We start from the raw sequence: 20,370 nt of genomic DNA, 5'->3' as shown, positions 1-20,370 counted from the left end.
TCAGATGTTTGTATGGTTTACACACAGTGTTAGGCTAACGGCACCTTGCCGCGTTGGTCTTTTTTCTTTTCTTTGCGTCCGCGGCCTTAGCTCTTTGTTTTCGCCCTCCATGAGTTCACACTTCTCTCTAGAATCACTTAACCAGATTACAGAGACCAGAGCCGGCCCCAGATGGGCCTTTTGGAACGGATACAGGGTCTTAACACCAGGCTGTTCCAGGCTGCGACGGGCCAAGACGTCTGCTCGATGTTTAGACACATAACTTCTGTCTTCTTGGCTTCCGTGCCAGCGTCGTAGGCGTCATTCTCCTCGTCACCGTCGTCATGGAAGGCTCTCGGTCAGACCGGACGCATGGCTCGCCGCGCCAACCCTTTTCCTGTGCGCTCCACACAGACGTGCAGCTTGCGGCGCCTACTGTATATGTCTCTTGATGTCGCGAGGCGACCACATAATCAGCTGTCAACTCCCTTTAGTCGCTCGGCGTTGCCAAGTCACTGTGTTCAGAGAACAATGGCAGCCCCAGCTATAGTCTTATTCTATTCACCTATAGTCTTTAAGCACATTTATAGTGAATATTAAACATTTTAATATTGTTTCATATTTCATAGTGAATATGCATATTCACGATTCACCTATAGTCTTAACACAAACAGTTTATCATAATAATTTTAGGTACAAACAGGCCATGCAGTTGCTCAATAACAGTTTAATTAACACCAGAATTAACACCATGATGGACACTGTCATTCATTCACAGTTTCACACAATAGACTAGAAAAGCCAAAGCATTGTGCAATAGCAGTCAGTAGGCATGTACCTACAATACCGTCACACTAACAGAGTGGTACCTTAGATCCGTAGGTACCATTATAGAGTGGAATGCAAACACGGAACATTAACTCTGATTATTCAGGTGCTTCCATGCAGTTGTAAGGTTCCCTGTCAAAGGAATCTTCACCACGCAGGGCCTTCCTCTCTGCTCATCCTGACTTGGATCTTTGTCATGCCTCCTTCGAGCTCTGCTGACTGTCTTGTCTTTATTACTCTGATTTCAAAGTGTAACTCAGTAATGTGACTGTCTGTCGTTATTACTCTGATTTCAAAGCTTCCCCCTTACCAATGGCTGGTGTCCTATTTCACACCTCTGTCTTGTCAGTAAGTCAGGGGCCTGCTTTGGTCACAGAGTAGGTTACTGAGAATTATTGGCAGATTATGCAGTGTACATTTTATTGATAGGAACCCAACGCTGAGATTCATACTCAGCCGAACAGACAATTTTAGGTCAGTGTCTGAGCGAATAGACCCGTTATGTCATTATGATGTACAATAATAAGAATTAAGAGCGGCCCTCACTTAACGCAGGTGTGATTTTTTTTCTATAGGGAAAAGGTTGCAGCCAGCTTTCCTAAACGGTGTGGTTAAAGCAACTCTCGAAATGTAAATATTGTCTAAATAGTTGGAATGTTTTATTATAAGGTCATGTCCAAACTTGGGACGCCAGTTGGTTATTGCATATGACGAAACAGAAACCGAAGCATATTCTTTGACTGTAGTCTGGACGGCCCGTGTCAGCACAAATGTAAAGTCGCATACTGTACTTCTCTCAACAGTATTCCCACACAGAGTTGATATGGCCAGCGTCCTGTGCAGAGAACCAGTCCAGAATCCAGTGTACAAACGGTCTTCCCCTGTGTCTGCGTGAATATACTGTACTGCTCACAATGTGTGAGGGAAGTCAAGCGGTGCCAAACCGCCACGAACGTTTCCTTAAGACGACGTCGTGACTCCTGATCCTGATGCTTTTGGTCAGTTTGGCCGTTTTATTTTTGGGCTCGCAGACGCACTGTTTGTCATCGGATCCCTTTCTCTCAGAACTCGTCTTGTTGTGGAGAAATGCTGCCGGGGCCCGGAGCAAAGATCCTGCAAACAATTACACGAGACACACCACAGCGTCAGTGAACGGAGAAGATAAACAAGTCATCCAAAAATACAGTGGACCAAAAAAAAAAAGGAGCCTGGTGGATCTTTGATTTTTCCAGAGCCTTTAGACTAGCCCGTAGCTTAAGAACAATCGTTGGACCGCTCTCCGGTACATTCAAAACAGATGTTCGATTTTTTTGAAATATCTTACAGATGGGCGTTTTGTTTATTGGCTGGCGCTAGAAGTTGGAATACCAGTAGCACTCAAGGCTAGGCTAGTCTGTGTGTGTTTTGTGTGAAGCAGAGCATCCACGCCTGTGTGATCTGAAGCCAAACCCCGTGCACGTGTACAAACGCCCACGATTTCCTACACGCACATGGACACACACACACACACACAAACACACACACACACACACACACACACACACACACAGTCTCTCTCTGTCTGTCTTTCTGTCTCTCTCCTCACCTCTCGCCACAGGAATAAAAGAACAGTTGAATGGCTCCTAGCACAAATGCAAATGCCATTTTTTATTTCAGTGGTATGAATAAAACATGAAGAGGGGTATTCCTTCTTTCTTTCCTTTTTTCTGGTGGACGTCAGCAGTCCAGCGCATGTCATTATTACCGTTTGTTTGCGTGCGTGCGCTTTCGTGAGCGGACAGAGCAGACGGAAAACCCCAATAATATACAGTACCCTTTTCAGCTTTGGAACGCCAAGTCCACCACAGACTCAGAGGAATATAACCCAATAACATTATCTCTCTCTCTCTCTCTCTCTGCCTCTCTCTGCCTCCAGAATGTCAAGCCCTTCTCGTCCTCAGACAGCCTAGCGAAGGTCCAGGAGGTAGCAAGCTGGCTTTTGGAGATGAACCAGGACCTGCTGTCTGGGGCCGGCAGCGGCAGCAGGAGGAGACGGGGGGCGGGGGGGGGTCCGGCCGCGGCGGGGCCAGGTAACGCCTCCTCCTCGGCGGCGGCGGGCCGCGGCGCGCCCCAGCAGCAGCCGGCGGAGGAGGGCGGGGGCGACGAAGACGAAGAGGAACACATGAACCGGGTGCTGGAGGAGGAAGAGCAGCAGCAGAGGGTAATTAACCCATTCTGACCTGAGATCAGATTCTAAAAATGTCTTCTACATCCTGACAGTTTTCTGAAAAAGCTATGTTTCTATATGTCAGTCGTTCTTCGATTTTTCAAAAAATAGCAGACCTACAAGCTCGTAGCTTGTAGAGCTTGTAGATCTGCTATTTTTCAATAGCTAAAGCATAACATAATGCTAACACCAAAATGGGGTTCCCGCCCAGAATGGATTAAGTCAATTCCACATCGAATTTGCAAAAAAAAAAAAGAAATGCTCCTTATTTTCTCGCTCTGGCGTCGAACTTTGCAGACGTTCGCTGGCGAATGATACACCTGCTCTGACCAATGAAAATGCAGCCCAAACTGTGTTTTTTTTTTAATAAATAAAAAAGACCTCAAGACGTCCCTGGAGCGTCTTAGGCACCACGAGGCATTATTTGATGAGACATCTGTGGACGTCCAAGACAGTTGTGTAAATATTTTATTTATATGATGTTTACCACAATCGATGGCGGAATAACAGCATTTTACTGCAACCACAAAATTAGATGGGTTATTCACACTTTTGTTGTTGTCCAAAATAAAAAACTAAATCTAATTATAAAATCCCTCTCATAACCACTTACAGCCTAGTGTCCACATTTAATCTTTTTAAAGCGTCCAGTTTTAACACATCCACTCTGTGTGCCTGTGGTTCCAGCCCGAGGCCACGGGGGCGGGCGGAGGCGGCGACCAGCGGCCGTGGGCCCCCGGGGAGTCGGGGGCCAGCAGCAACGGCCCCCAGAGGCCTGACCAGGAGGAGGTCAGCGGCCGAGGAGAAGCCAACGGAGGAGAGAAGGGCTCCCGCTGGATGTGGGGGTCCTCCTCGGAACCGCGGCGGACGCGCGGAGGGGGCCGCCAGAGGCTGACGCGAGCGGACGGCGGCGAGGAGGAGGAGGAGGAGGAGGAAGACGAAGAAGAGGAGAACAACAACAGCGGCAGCCAGCAAGGAGAAGAGGAGGAGGAAGAGGAGGAGGAGGAGGAGGAGGAGGAGGCAGCGCCAGCGCCATCGGCGGCGGCGGTGGTGGTGGTGGCCACGGCTTCGGAGGAGAGGACAGAGGGAGGAGGAGGAGGAGGTGGAGGAGGTGGAGGTGGAGGAGCAGGGGGAGGGCAGGAGAGAGCGAGGAGGCCTCGGAGGGCGGGCGGGGAGGAAGGGGAAGAGGAGGAGGAGGAGGAGGAGGAGGGGGAGGAGGACGACGAGGATATGGACCAAGACAGCGATGACTTTGAACACTCGGAGGAGAGTGGGAGGGAGGAGGAAGAGGAGGAGGAGGAGGAGGAGGGCGAGGATGGACTGCGATCGCCTTCGCTCAGGAACAGCGTCTCTGCCCCCAGCAACAACCTGGACTCTGGCTGCACGCACCAAAGCTGCCCCAACAAGAAGAAGGTAAGTCCCTCTCCAGCACGCACCCTAACCGCTGCTTTCACAGGCATTAGAATTAGACCCAAACTTTGAGAAGCGCTGGTTTTAGGGCACCATGGTCACTCGTACACGCTTCGGAATGTGCCTGGTTGATCCTGGTTGATCCCACTTAGCATTCGTTTTGCTTGTAGTTTTCTTCCAGTGACCTTAACCAATGCTCCAATGCTACAGGAAACACACTACACACCATGTAAGGTGCTACAGGAAACACACTACACACCATGTAAGGTGCTACAGGAAACACACTACACACCATGTAAGGTGCTACAGGAAACACATTACACACCATGTAAGGTGCTACAGGAAACACACTACACACCATGTAAGGTGCTACAGGAAACACACTACACACCATGTAAGCCGGGCTCTGGCCACAATCCAATGACCACTTTATTTGTCAATTTCCCCATCATGTACTGTACAATATGCATGGCATGCATAAAGAATATGAACCACCGTTCCCCCTCAGTCAGTTGCAGTGCAACATAAAAACGTCTCAAAAGCATCATATAAAAAAAAAAGACCAATTCTAAATCATAGCGTAGATGTGGACAAACGTGAGATGGGGAATAAAATGTGTGAGCTGAAGTTGACCGCAAGGCGACATGGGGAAATAAATGGACCTGTCCTGAAGCCTCTGGATGCGTTGGACGCAACACGTTCTGGTGCAGATGTGTGACCGTACTCTTAATCATCCTTAACCCATTCTGACCGGGCACCCATTTTGGTGTTAGCATCACGTTGTGCTTTAGCTATTGAAAAATAGCAGATCTACAAGCTCATAGCGCGCCACCGAGTGGCGCGCTACGAGCTTGTAGTTCTGCTATTTTAGAAAAATCGAAGAGCGACTGACATTTTTAGAATCTGATCTCAGGTCAGAATGGGTTAATCAGACCAGTGTGTGTCCAGTGGAAACCTCGTATGAATCTGATCTCAGGTCAGAATGGGTTAAAGGTCTCCAGGAGGGACACGGAGTATTGATTCAGACAGAAAAAAGGTTTTGGACTTTGTAATTGTAATGGATGTCTCTCACCTAGAAGTTACTGAGGGTGACGCTAAGAAAATCAGTCAAGCCAGAGCTGGTTGAAAGGACCGTACCGTACCGGCCTTTTTGCATAATGGTTTTAAATCTTTACTTTGACACGATGTAATTCCTCAAAAACCGTGTTATTCTTTTCCGTTACTGAGATATTATCTCGGCCTATTCTTGATTGTTATTGAAGTCTGATGCCTATCAAAACATTAGCTTAAACACCTCATAATAACAGGAAAACGTACTACACTTCATCAAAATGCTATTCGGATGTTGCTCTTCTCACTTAGATTTGGACATTTGGGCCGTCGTGGCGTAAGTGTACTCCCATACAATGGGAACTTAACCCCCTTTTTGAAACTAGCTCCTCGCCACTCGTCGTACACACTTCCACTTGGTTTGAGCATAGATATAATAGAGACGGCACCGGAATTCCCCTCCCATCCAGTGGATTGCATTGCGTCTCTATTATTTATATATCTATGCTCAAACTGAGTGGAAGTGTGTAGGGCGAGTGGTGAGGAGCTAGTTTAAAAAATGTGCCTTACAGTATATGAATGACATACCCCTGAGCAGTGGGAACTTAACCGTATATGAATGACATACCCCTGAGCAATGGGAACTTAACCGTATATGAATGACATACCCCTGAGCAATGGGAACTTAACCGTATATGAATGGCATACCCCTGAGCAGTGGGAACTTAACAGTATATGAATGGCATACCCCTGAGCAATGGGAACTTAACCGTATATGAATGACATACCCCTGAGCAGTGGGAACTTAACCGTATATGAATGGCATACCCCTGAGCAGTGGGAACTTAACCGTATATGAATGACATACCCCTGAGCAGTGGGAACTTAACAGTATATGAATGACATACCCCTGAGCAGTGGGAACTTAACCGTATATGAATGACATACCCCTGAGCAGTGGGAACTTAACCGTATATGAATGACATACCCCTGAGCAGTGGGAACTTAACCGTATATGAATGACATACCCCTGAGCAGTGGGAACTTAACCGTATATGAATGACATACCCCTGAGCAGTGGGAACTTAACCGTATATGAATGACATACCCCTGAGCAGTGGGAACTTAACCGTATATGAATGACATACCCCTGAGCAGTGGGAACTTAACCGTATATGAATGACATACCCCTGAGCAGTGGGAACTTAACCGTATATGAATGGCATACCCCTGAGCAGTGGGAACTTAACCGTATATGAATGACATACCCCTGAGCAGTGGGAACTTAACCGTATATGAATGACATACCCCTGAGCAGTGGCTCAGAGGTAGAGAGTGACCGGCTCCCAGTTCGAACCCGGGCTCTCCCAGAGGTAGTGTCGCAGTGTCCTTGAGCAAGACACTGAACCTTGCATGCACTGAGCCTTGCACGGTTTCCTCAGGCATCGGTGTGTGAATGTGTGTGTGAATGTGTGTGTGTGTGTGTGTGTGTGTGTGTGTGTGTGTGTCTGGGTGAATGTAATGCACAATCTCTGCCTTGGATAAAGGCGCTATATAAACGCACCATTTACCATTTATAAATACATCTCAACAATGGCAGTGCAAAATGTATAAATGTGGTTTTGTGGAATGAAGTAAGAAGTGACAAAGTGCCTGCCTGCCAAGAAGTCTGGTACCGTCCTTTTAACTCTCCCCCCTCTCAGTATGGGTGGGAATGACCACGCTTGCTTCAACCTTATTGTAGTCCAGAGGAGCCGTTTGTGTGTGTGTGTGTGTGTGTGTGTGTGTGTGTGTGCGTGTGTGTGATGAATTGGATGGGCAGATGTGTGCGGGCTTCAGATAGTTCTAATCAGAACCAGCACAATTCCACAGCTGTTATCACATTCTGCCAGTGCACACCTCATCAAGACTAAGGGCTTTGTATATACACTGTACATATGATGCATTATCTAAGCTGTGAGCTCCCTCTAGTGACGTTAGGATGTTACTGCACCGTGATTCCATTAATGTAGTTGTTTAGTTTAGTAGCTCCTGACTGAACCACCGGTGTCATTGCTGTGTGCATTATGTTATGCTTTAGCTATTGGGGGTTGGCGGCCAATTACATTAATTTTGGGGGTCCTTGACATGAAAATGTTAGAAACATAGAAACATGGGTTTTTCAGAAAACTGTCAGGATTTAGAAGACATTTGTAGAATCGTCCTTCGGTCTAAATGGGTTAATACTTTGTTTGTCGCGGTAGAGGCAGGCATCAAGGCTGAAAGGATAACGCAAAGAAGCCCTGGTGACTCTTTCCATTGTGGTGCCATGTATTCAATTCATCATACATAGCATAATAATCACACTATAATGCATGTCTTCGGCACAAAGGAGATGGTTAACTTTAGGCGTAAGATGCATAGACTAAGGTCCCCGAATCAGAAGGAGAAATACCTGACTTTGAAAAGTAGGGCTTGGGAACAGAGTGTTGCACCCTGGGTATTAATGAGTTCCAGGAGAAGGGCGAGGTAGAGCCGATCGATAGAGGAGTGTGTTCAAAGGACAGCTTTGTCCTGAAGGGTGTGGCGTTCCCGTCCTCCCTGATGGGAACGCTGTTTCAGGGCAAGTGACAAAAAATCCTCACTTATCAAGTGCAGTATAGTTGCTTCAGGGAGTTGGTTGTCTCAAGTGACATTTGGCACAATGACTTAAGAGAAAGCTCAGTGCGTTTGGGTCTCCGTGACCAGACCACCCATCACAGAGAGTGCAGCTGCACACCAAATGTGACCTATTAAAGCAAGCTGAACGTTGGGATAGCATTCTTTAGTATAGTTGTGGTTGGTGTGCATCGGCCCGAGTACATTTTCACACCCAGGAATTTAAGTTTTTTTTTTTTTAGACCTGAGGCTTCTGAGGATTCTAAAAAATATGTCTACTAAATCCTAAAAGCTTTCTGAAAAACCTTTTGTTTCTCTGTCAGTGGTTCTCAACATTTTTCATGTCAAGAACCCCCAGAATTATCTGTATTTGGCCGTTGACTCCCCCCATCTGAAAATATGTTGTTCCAGGGACCCGCCAGAAGCAAAGGTTTGAGTTACAAACGTTCACTCTGAAAGAATATATATTTGAATATAGTAGATTTGAATCTAGATTTGCGCCACATTTTTACGATTTTTCAAAAATAGCAGATCTGCAAGCTTGTAGCTGGTGGTACTCGGTGCCGCGCTATGAGCTATACCATCGTGCACAAATATAAAGCTCTGTTTTTTTCCGTTAGTCAATGTCATGCCATCCCTTCAGTGGACACAATCAACCCCATGGCATATCCCTGCCATATCAACTGTACATCTGTCATGCTGCTGTCAGTGCGCACATTGTGATCCCAGAGTGAAAATATTACAAGACACATTCGTAGCATAGTAGCACTCGACCAGACACTCAAGTACAGTTTATAGACGCCTTTTATAGCACCTGTGAAACTGAAAACTTGAAAAATGGCCAAGCCTTTGCCAACAGATTGCCAACACGGTGGGCGAGGGAGACGACCGCCACTGGAGACTATACTAAAACGCCAGCCTATTTGAATAGTAGTCGGTGACATTTTAAAAAGGCACAGGCAGGTTTTAGTCCGGCAGCCGCAGGCGTGGAGTGGGGAATTTGGTATATATATACAGTATATTTTTTTAAAATATGAAATAAATGCTTAAACATGTAGCTAGGGGTGTAACACAGGAGTGAACCTTTCAAGCCTGTTTTCTCAACTCGCTGTTTCTCTGCAAGACATTATACTCTATATAAGCCATATCTCCAAAACCGGTGGGTCAAACTGAGCAACCAATTATGTCAATTTGAAGCTGTTGATTCCCTGCTTTCAAAAACGCAAAATAAAACAAATAAATCAATGACTTAGCCTCAGTCAGAAAGGGTCACATATTGTCTATATGCTGTACACACATTAATGAATCCACCTGCTGACCTGCTGTCAGGAATGAGCTTCTTTTATTTATTTATAGGGTTTATTTTGTGACCATACCATTAACATCCTATATAAGGCAAACATTGGAGGTGCAGGTGGTGGGTTCATGAATGTATATAGACAATATTTTAAGCCAATTAAAAAAAAGCTATATACCAAATGTCCCACTCTGGATGTTGTTGACTGCCGGACTATTTCGGTTGTCTGCGCAGTAACGCCACTAATGTGCTGGTGGCTTTCTGAAGACGTTGGTTTCTATTTAGAGAGTTCATCAGCTAATGGTCCGGTCTTTATGTCAGTGCTAGCTGATGGCTCATGAGTGTGTCACCTGCCTTCACTTGTCACTGGTGTGTGTGTGTGTGTGTGTGTGTGTGTGTGTGTGTGTGTGTGTGTGTGTGTGTGTGTGTGTGTGTGTGTGTGTGTTTATTTTTTATTTCTAAAAAATGTTGTTGTTTGTTGCTGAAACAATTTGACCCTAAGGTATTTTATTGTTTTAGTGCAAGTTAATAGAACTAGTTACTAGTCCTAATCAAATAGTGAATCAAAAGCAGAATGTAGGCTGGTGTAGTGGAGGTGCAACTGTTGATCAAAATCCCCGTAGTCAAATTTGAGGCAGAGGTTTGTCGTTGGCATCCAGGGAGTGTGTGTCAATGTTTGTCAATGAACATTGCTGGTCATTGAATGTGTGCCACCGCTCAAAAATGGCTAGTTGCAGCTCTAGTCTCTGATCTAGAGTCTATAGCGTGTGGCTCTCTGTTTGGTCTCTAGACTCTGATCTAGAGTCTATAGCGTGTGTCTCTCTGTTTGGTCTCTAGTCTCTGATCTAGAGTCTATAGCGTGTGGCTCTCTGTTTGGTCTCTAGTCTCTGATCTAGAGTCTATAGCGTGTGTCTCTCTGTTTGGTCTCTAGTCTCTGATCTAGAGTCTATAGCGTGTGTCTCTCTGTTTGGTCTCTAGTCTCTGATCTAGAGTCTATAGCGTGTGTCTCTCTGTTTGGTCTCTAGTCTCTGATCTAGAGTCTATATAGCGTGTGTCTCTCTGTTTGGTCTCTAGTCTCTGATCTAGAGTCTATAGCATGTGTCTCTCTGTTTGGTCTCTAGTCTCTGATCTAGAGTCTATAGCGTGTGGCTCTCTGTTTGGTCTCTACTCTCTGATCTAGAGTCTATAGCGTGTGTCTCTCTGTTTGGTCTCTAGTCTCTGATCTAGAGTCTATAGCGTGTGGCTCTCTGTTTGGTCTCTACTCTCTGATCTAGAGTCTATAGCGTGTGTCTCTGTTTGGTCTCTAGTCTCTGATCTAGAGTCTATAGCGTGTGTCTCTCTGTTTGGTCTCTAGTCTCTGATCTAGAGTCTATAGCGTGTGTCTCTCTGTTTGGTCTCTAGTCTCTGATCTAGAGTCTATAGCGTGTGTCTCTCTGTTTGGTCTCTAGTCTCTGATCTAGAGTCTATAGCGTGTGTCTCTCTGTTTGGTCTCTAGTCTCTGATCTAGAGTCTATAGCGTGTGGCTCTCTGTTTGGCTCCACACATGTGACTACAGTGTCGGCCTGTGATATTGGAATGTCATTACATTATAGCCCGGGGGTCTGACAGGGCACGTCTATTCATTAGACAGGCCCTGGGAACAGTTATAGGCGCTGCGGTTACTACTACTACTACTTCTACACATGCGCGCGCACACACACACACACACACACACACGCACACGCGCACACACACTATCCATGGGAGCATGGTGCTCTATTCATTAGACCAGCCTTGCCAGGACACACCCATACATGTGAACAAACCGTAGGCAGGCGCACGCTGCCTGTAGCCTGTAGTCCCCAATCCCACAACAGGCAGTCCAGGAATGTGCCTTTTATGCTGAGCCGTGTGGCTTTACCCCTTTTTTTCCACATGTGCGTACGTGTGTGTGTGTGCGTGTGTGCGTGTGTGTGTGTGTGTGTGTGTGTGTGTGTGTGTGTGTGTGTGTGTGTGTGTGTGTGTGTGTGTGTGTGTGTGTGTGTGTGTGTGTGTGTGTGTGTGTGTGTGTGTGTGTGTGTGTGTGTTTGCGGACGTGTTCCCGACCGTCTTTTGTGTGACATGTTGCAACCAACTTTTCTTTGTGCCCTTCTTTCACTCTCTCTCTCACTGTATCTCTCCTCTGTCTCACTCTATTTTTCCATCTCTCTCTGTGTATCTGTCTCTTCACATAGAGGTAGCTATAAGGAGTGGCAAATTACTAGAGCAGTCTTAACATCCCTCAAACGCACAGAGAGAGAGAGAGAGAGACCCCTGGAACACACAGAGAGAGAGAGAGAGAGAGCGCGAGAGAGAGACCCCTGAAACACGCATAGAGAGAGAGAGAGTGTGAGAGAGAGTTCAAGCGGAGTGAGGTATTGGCCCCATTCCGGCGCTCGCAGCGGAGAGCACCTTCTCAGCACTGGAGAGTGTTTTTTACTGTGACTTCTCAGCAGTAGCAGCCTTGGACACTCCTCCCCTCACCATGGGCCACCATGCCATCAAGAAGGTGGCGTTGCTGTTGGTGAGCTTGTACTCTAGTGTGTGTGTGTGTGTGTGTGTGTGTGTGTGTGTGTGTGTGTGCGTGCGTGTGCTGGTTCCCTAGTACATGCATAGTACTCCTACTGTATGCCTGCCTGTAGATGAAGTGTGCTTTCTGCCAGCATGTGTGGTGACTTCTATGGTCACTGATGGACATTGACCTGGCTCTGCCTGAAGGTGGTCGATGGGTCTAAAGGTGCTATAGGGCAGGCAGTGGCATACCTGATCATCTGGGGGCTCCAGTCCAAGCAAGCACATTTTTAGTTTTAGTCGTAGTCTCTTGAATAGTTTTCATTTAGTTTTAGTCACATTTTAGTCACCCGGAATGTTTTAGTTTTAGTCGACTAAATATCATAAGATTTTAGTCGACTAAATCTACAGTTGATTTAGTCGAACAAAATGTATTTTAGGGGGCCTTGAAACCGTCGTCATGACTGTTTTTACACTCGGCTGAAAATAGCCGATCTACAAGCCCACAATGCGTCGACGCATTGTGGGCTTGTAGATCGCCTATGTTCAGCATGCACCTAATTGTAAAATGACTCACACTGGATCTCTTGTCTAACTAGTCCCTTCCTAAAGAAAATAATAATTGTTGACGAAATTGTCAATATATTTTTGTCTTAGCTTAGTTTTCATTTAGTCTCAGTCAGTGAAAAAAGGCAGTCGACGAACATTTCTCGTCTTAGTTTTAGTCGACGAAATCAACACTGGTTATCATCATGACTCGGGCTACGCCTGGGCGATATGGACACAGTCAGGGCGATATTGACACAGTCAGGGCGATATGGACACAGTCAGGGCGATATTGACACAGTCAGGGCGATATGGACACAGTCAGGGCGATATTGACACAGTCAGGGCGATATGGACACAGTCAGGGCGATATGGACACAGACAGATTAACACACTGTTCTTTGACTAAACCCCTTCAATATGCTGTGATGATATTACTTTCACCAGTTACACAATGAGAGTAATAGAACAGTCAAGTCAGTTAAGAAACTGCCACATTAAGAAACATCACTTTTCTGTAATGTATAATGCAATTAAAAACATTATGATATTATGAACGATCCTAGTTTCATATCACAATATTGGATATCATATTATGATCGCTGCCCAGCCCTAACTCACTCAGGCTGTTATATATGGCAATAATCATCATTCATCTTTTAATCTGAAATTATTTTCACATTCTGAAAACATTATCACAACAACAATGTGATGTTACTTTCCCCCTAGTGGAGGCTTTTGCAAATTGTCCCGGATCAAGCAGCAGATATATTCTAGTAGTAGTAGTAGTAATTGTATAGTACACACTACACACACACACACACATGTATATCTCTGGATATCCATACCGTGCCTTTCACGCTGCTAAAGGTCCTGGGACACATTTCCCCAGCTGTGTCACGACCGGGCAGAGAGAGAGAGAGAGAGAGAGAGAGCAACGGGGTCACCGTATAGTGGATGATTGCTCTATGTTTGGCATCATGTGCATACGTGTGGATATGAGAGACGTGCGCTGAGCTGGGCCAGTAGTCGTACCGTGTATATTATACAGGTCATGGGAGGCGACGTGCACCGTGCACAGGGTTCACTCAGAGCAGAGCAACACGTGGACAGGTGGTGAGAGAGAGAGAGAGGACAGCTGGACGTATTGGGAGTATATGTACATCCCAGCCATACCGTCCGTGTACTGTACATAGACATGGCTTCAATAACTAATGCAGAGATTAAAATAGGGTGCATTTTGCATCCCAAAAACGCAGGTTATAGTTGAGGGACGGAATAAAACAACGACCTCTGCAGCCATCCACAAAAAAAAAAAGGCAAAATATCAAGTGTCCCTGGGACTCATCTAAAAGACCATCCCTGCATTCCCGGGACTCATTACATTGAAAACCTATTTACATCACTGGTGTTATGGATTTCAACATAAGTTACATAACACATTCTTCAGCACTAAAACATTTATCAGCTAATTTAGCTTAACTACACCGCGGTGATTCTCAACTAGTTTCCATGTTATTTCAAGCACCCGTTATTTCAAGCAGCCACGGACCTGTTCCTAATTAGCATCCGTTTAGCCGGAACTCCTGCCCTGGTCCTCAGACCCCCACTGTGGGGAGCCCCCCCCTGCTCATTCCTGGATCCTGATAGGACAATCCTCTGAGTGGAGGAGAGTGATAACGAGGGGCAGCAGTGGCTCAGCGGTAGAGCAGCCCAATGGGAACGTGAGGTTCCCAGTTCGATCCCCGTCTCCCCCAGAGTTGGCGTCAAAGTGTCCTCTAAGACCCCTAAATGCTCCCGATGCACAGGCTGGTGCCTTGCATCGTTTCCTCCGCCATCGGTGTATGGATGGGTGAATGGGTAACAAGAAGACTCGCCCCGTTTCTGTTTTCCTCCCAGAATTTTCCCCAGTGAGGGGTGGGAGAGGCTGGACAGCAGACGGCTGGACTTTGAATTTCTCTAACTATAAACTTTCATGACAGCAGACAGCCTAAGTACAAATATAATTTATGAAAAGCTACTACATTGAAGTCTGTTCACAGAAGTTGTTGTAGGCTATGTGGGGATTATCTGACGAGGTACCATTTGAGTGTGCAAAACCTTACATATACTAAATAATACTAAATTGTTTATAGGGTCAATATAAGTAAAATAATATAGCCTTTCTACAGGAGTATCTTTTTATATTTTTTCAAAAAGAATACAAACAGCCAATAGCATATTACAAAGTCATCCCCCTCACTGGTGACAATTCCGGGAGGAAAAACGGGCAAGCACCGGGGCGAGTCTTCCGGTATTCGGTGAATGTAATGCACAATTACAAAACTCAATTAATTAAATTAAAATCAAAGCGCTTTGGATAAAAGCGCTATATAAATGTACCATTTACAATTTTTAACAAGTCACAGCCTGGCACAACCCAACAATGGTCCACAGTTGTGATAACTGCCTCCTGGCCTTATATAGGTTTGGAAATGACTAAGTGTGAAAATTAGATTGTTTGTTTTTTTTAGCGTTATATGGCTTGAACACCTCAAATGGAAAACGTGGATCACTGAGTCCTGAACCAAGTAAAACATGGAGGCGTTATGTAAATCTGACCTCACCGGCAGGGGAGAGAGAGCCAGTGCTGGATCGGCAAGGCTCACTGCCGGGGCTTTGCTTTGAAAACGACAAACAAATAGAATAAAATGAAAAATAAAAATCTTGTTTGTGAAAAGTCTGGGATTTGTATTAGGGGAAAGGTCAAGCACACGGAATACATTAACCATAGCATCCATATTCTGGGTAGAACATACAGTTTTAATGTACTTCTTCAGGGGATTTAATGCAGGTATAGGATACAGTATAACGTCCTCTGCTGTATCCCTGTTTCCTCTCCCACACAGTCTCCTCTGTGACCCCCAGCCCGGTGCTAAAGCTGTGTCACTGGCTGCCTCAACAACGTACTGTACACACTGCAGGACAGCCACAGTACAGTACAGTACAGTACAGTACAGTACAGTACAGTACAGTACAGTACAGTAGCATGCCGAGTCTGCTGGGACTCTGGGAGAGAGGCTTGAGTTTCCACAACCTCCAAATGAATACTTTTCAAATCGTTGCTCTCGGGTGGAATGTGGAAACCTTGTATGCCCCCCCCCCCCCCCCCCCCCCGCCCCAAAAAAGGAAAGTTTTATATATATATATAAATAATATATATATATATTATATGGGCATACAAGGTTTCTGCCTGACCCATGTACGCCCCTGCAATACACCATGCGCCTGACCCACCACGTTTAAAGTGAGTAAAACATACAGGAGGTGGGTGGGTGCCGGGGTGGGTGGGTGGGTGGGTGGGTGGGTGGGTGCACATAAAAATAACTCGAATAACACTCCAGTTGAATTGGAATTCACTTGTTTTTATTTCCCAGGCCAGATGGTGTCTATTCAGAGTCGTTAAAAAGGCCACACGGCCACACGGTTATTAGCATGTCTTGAGTGTCTGTCAGAATGCGCCGTGGTCACGTCCGTCCTGCTAACATGACTAACTGGCCGTTTAGGCCCCAGCAGGTGTTGATATCTATATGCCGTGGCATACGCATTGGGCCCAAAGATGGCAGCTTGTTTTGACGTCGCAGGAGGAACCGCCACGAAGCCTGAAGGCCGAGGCTCATAACCAAGGTCTGGACAGCATGAGAGACCCTGTTTACTGATTACCGTACTTACAGACAGTAGACCTAGAGGAGGCAGATTCTACTAAATTCCTTCTAGAGCAGTACCCGGTAGTTCTCAAACTTTTCCCATGGTGATATGTCGTGTATTTGTCCATGAACAGCCCCCCCCCCCCTCCCCCACACCACACACCCTCCAACCTGAACATGTTTCGTGCCAGGGACCCCCAGAAGAGAAGATTTGTAAATTATTCAAGATTTTTCTAAATCAATAAACTAAATAAAAAAAATAAAAAAATAGCAGATGTACAAACGACAAACCTTATCTCCATATTCAACTAAATACATTAATGCCCTAGTCACCTTGATCATGCTACAAGTAAAGTAGCAGATGTGCTAGCTTGAAACGTGGCACGAAGCGATGCGCTTTGAGCATGTAGATCTGCTTCTTTTTGTGTTTTTTTTTGTTTGAATCCTGAAAACTTTTGGACATACAGTATGTCACCGTTACTTTTCTGGACATTTCAGGTTTTCATCGCCAAAGGTTGTTCTGTGTACCGGGCCCGGCTTACATCAGTGGCTTTCAACCTTCAAAGGTGGTTCTGTGTACCGGGCCCGGCTTACATCAGTGGCTTTCAACCTTCTTCACATCAAGGCCCATTTTTCTTATTCTGCATTTGAGCCACAGAATACAGCCACAGCCTCTCAGATCGCTGCCTTACATCATGCACATACTGTAGCACCATGAGCTCTGATGGATGTACTATTGAAGGGACAGACATGCATACGTAGATGCATGCTGTGCTGATATACAGTACAGACAGTATAGAGACAGTATTAGATGTCTTGGCCTAAACCCTAAAGCCATGTCATTAAATCCAAACCGACTTTCATGAGTTGGGCAAAGTATTCTACACACTCACCCCTGAGAGCGAGAATGGACTGATGTATTAGCAATGTTTAGCCCCTAGAACAATGGGTGATATATGAGCAGTGTGTAAAACATTGGAGACAAGTGTAAAGAGAAATGTAGGACTTTTACAAATTAATGTTCTGTGTTGTATACATTCAAGCCCTGAGGTTAGTCTATAGTGCAGCATTGATGCACCAGTTGAACCTGCGTGTGGGAGAAGGATCTCTTGTCTTCTATATAGTCTGTAGTGCAGCATTGATGCACTAGTTGAACCTGCGTGTAGGAGAAGGATCTCTTGTCTTCTATATAGTCTGTAGTGCAGCATTGATGCACCAGTTGAACCTGCGTGTAGGAGAAGGATCTCTTGTCTTCTATATAGTCTGTAGTGCAGCATTGATGCACCAGTTGAACCTGCGTGTAGGAGAAGGATCTCTTGTCTTCTATATAGTCTATAGTGCAGCATTGATGCACTAGTTGAACCTGCGTGTAGGAGAAGGATCTCTTGTCTTCTATATACTCTATAGTGCAGCATTGATGTTGATGCACTAGTTGAACCTGCGTGTAGGAGAAGGATCTCTTGTCTTCTATATAGTCTGTAGTGCAGCATTGATGCACCAGTTGAACCTGCGTGTAGGAGAAGGATCTCTTGTCTTCTATATAGTCTGTAGTGCAGCATTGATGCACTAGTTGAACCTGCGTGTAGGAGAAGGATCTCTTGTCTTCTATATAGTCTATAGTGCAGCATTGATGCACTAGTTGAACCTGCGTGTAGGAGAAGGATCTCTTGTCTTCTATATAGTCTATAGTGCAGCATTGATGCACTAGTTGAACCTGCGTGTAGGAGAAGGATCTCTTGTCTTCTATATACTCTATAGTGCAGCATTGATGCACCAGTTGAACCTGCGTGTAGGAGAAGGATCTCTTGTCTTCGCGACATCCTCGTTGGCTTCCGGTAGTCGAAGGGAAATCACATGATGGCGTCAAGAACAAAGCAAATGAAAAAGAGCACTCTGCTTTGTCACAATGTGAATGTAGTCAAATGAGCCCCAATGGGGTTGAATAATTATGCTGGATGTATAACATCAGTTACAATTATAATCTTTTTAAATTACATAACTCAAACAAAGAGGATGCTATAGCTCCATTTGTACCACACAAGGATGGAACTGTGATTATAAGAGCATCACATAACAGATGGCTGATGGGCTATTCATATATATTCCCCTACATAATAGAATCCTGTGTGTGTGTGTGTGTGTGTGTGTGTGTGTGTGCGTGCGCACTAGCCTTTCACCTACAATCAACTGCACAATGTGAGTCATTACATTGAGATACTTGCACCCTAGCATTCCTATTCTGGGCCCTGGCGAAAATAGCTAGTCTACAACAGGAGGGCCCTTGGGAATCCGGTCAAGTGTGTAGGGTTGAAGCTCAGTTAGTGTTACAGTAAAGCCCCTGTTGGAGATCCTAGCCTGCCATGAGTGCATGCTTGTCTACACAGAGGTGTGGATGCGTTAGCAGTGTCAGAATCGGGATTATTGACACAAAAAACCCACATTGTCTCCTGTAAGGAATGTACTCCGGCTCACAGTAGGGCATTAAGCAACTAGTTGACCTCGTTGGTACTAGTTGACTACCGTAATTTCCGGACTATAAGGCGCACCTGAATATAAGCCGCACCAGCCAAATTTAGGGAAAATCCCAAATATGTACGCATACAAACCGCACCGGACTATAAGCCGCAGGTGACCCCCCTAGTGGCCGTTTCGTTAGCTCAGAGCCTTAGATGGCTCTGCGTTGGCTGTAAAAATCCATAGATTAGCCGCACCGTTGTATAAGCCGCAGGGGTCAAATCATGGGTAAAAAGTTGCGGCTTATAGTCCGGATTATTACGGTAGTTTATAAGAAATTCTCGATTTTGTAGGCCTCAAGATCAGGTAGATTATAGTTATAGTCACCAATGTACAGTTTTTAAATGTACAAATATTTTTATATAAATATTTGTACATTTCTTTACATAATAGGTAGTTAAACAACTATAGTCGACTATTAAACTAGGCAACTAGTCAACTAGTAAACATGACTAGAAGTGAACGCCCTGGCTCACAGTGACTCACATTGAAGTGAACGCCCTGGCTCACAGTGACTCACATTGAAGTGAACGCCCTGGCTCACAGTGACTCACATTGAAGTGAACGCCCTGGCTCACAGTGACTCACATTGAAGTGAACGCCCTGGCTCACAGTGACTCACATTGAAGTGAACGCCCTGGCTCACAGTGACTCACATTGAAGTGAATGCCCTGGCTCACAGTGACTCACATTGAAGTGAACGCCCTGGCTCACAGTGACTCACATTGAAGTGAATGCCCTGGCTCACAGTGACTCACATTGAAGTGAACGCCCTGGCTCACAGTGACTCACATTGAAGTGAACGCCCTGGCTCACAGTGACTCACATTGAAGTGAACGCCCTGGCTCACAGTGACTCACATTGAAGTGAACGCCCTGGCTCACAGTGACTCACATTGAAGTGAACGCCCTGGCTCACAGTGACTCACATTGAAGTGAACGCCCTGGCTCACAGTGACTCACATTGAAGTGAATGCCCTGGCTCACAGTGACTCACATTGAAGTGAACGCCCTGGCTCACAGTGACTCACATTGAAGTGAACGCCCTGGCTCACAGTGACTCACATTGAAGTGAACGCCCTGGCTCACAGTGACTCACATTGAAGTGAACGCCCTGGCTCACAGTGACTCACATTGAAGTGAACGCCCTGGCTCACAGTGACTCACATTGAAGTGAATGCCCTGGCTCACAGTGACTCACATTGAAGTGAACGCCCTGGCTCACAGTGACTCACATTGAAGTGAACGCCCTGGCTCACAGTGACTCACATTGAAGTGAACGCCCTGGCTCACAGTGACTCACATTGAAGTGAACGCCCTGGCTCACAGTGACTCACATTGAAGTGAACGCCCTGGCTCACAGTGACTCACATTGAAGTGAACGCCCTGGCTCACAGTGACTCACATTGAAGTGAACGCCCTGGCTCACAGTGACTCACATTGAAGTGAACGCCCTGGCTCACAGTGACTCACATTGAAGTGAACGCCCTGGCTCACAGTGACTCACATTGAAGTGAACGCCCTGGCTCACAGTGACTCACATTGAAGTGAACGCCCTGGCTCACAGTGACTCACATTGCACTTACAACACGCAACAATCTCAGCAGTCCGCAGCAACATGAATGATAAACAACAGCAAGAACACTGTGTAAATCAGTGGTTCCCTAAACCTTTCCATGTCAAAGACCC

General features: G+C 45.9%; 2 protein-coding genes across 2 annotated transcripts in view; both read left to right on the top strand.

The window, feature by feature from the left end:
- LOC308312466 (uncharacterized protein) overlaps positions 1-4,033 on the top strand; it is a gene marked incomplete at its 3' end in the record, with an annotated part of 100,079 nt that extends 96,046 nt beyond the window's left edge. The window contains exons 3-4 of the mRNA XM_080759073.1: positions 2,723-3,007; positions 3,701-4,033. Of these exons, the coding sequence (XP_080615199.1) occupies positions 2,792-3,007; positions 3,701-4,033 (549 nt within the window). The remainder of the gene's footprint in view (positions 1-2,722; positions 3,008-3,700) is intronic.
- Positions 4,034-4,204: 171 nt separating this feature from the next.
- fbxw7 (F-box and WD repeat domain containing 7) overlaps positions 4,205-20,370 on the top strand; it is a 157,237-nt gene continuing 141,071 nt past the window's right edge. The window contains exon 1 of the mRNA XM_080757411.1: positions 4,205-4,426. Within this exon, the coding sequence (XP_080613537.1) occupies positions 4,244-4,426 (183 nt within the window). The 5' untranslated portion in view covers positions 4,205-4,243. The remainder of the gene's footprint in view (positions 4,427-20,370) is intronic.

The sequence above is a fragment of the Protomyctophum bolini genome (assembly GCF_963924005.1).
Source record: "Protomyctophum bolini genome assembly, chromosome: 3".
NCBI lineage: Eukaryota > Metazoa > Chordata > Actinopteri > Myctophiformes > Myctophidae > Protomyctophum > Protomyctophum bolini.
The sequence above is the reverse complement of the archived record's forward strand: the minus strand, read 5'-3'. Positions and strand labels throughout refer to the sequence as shown.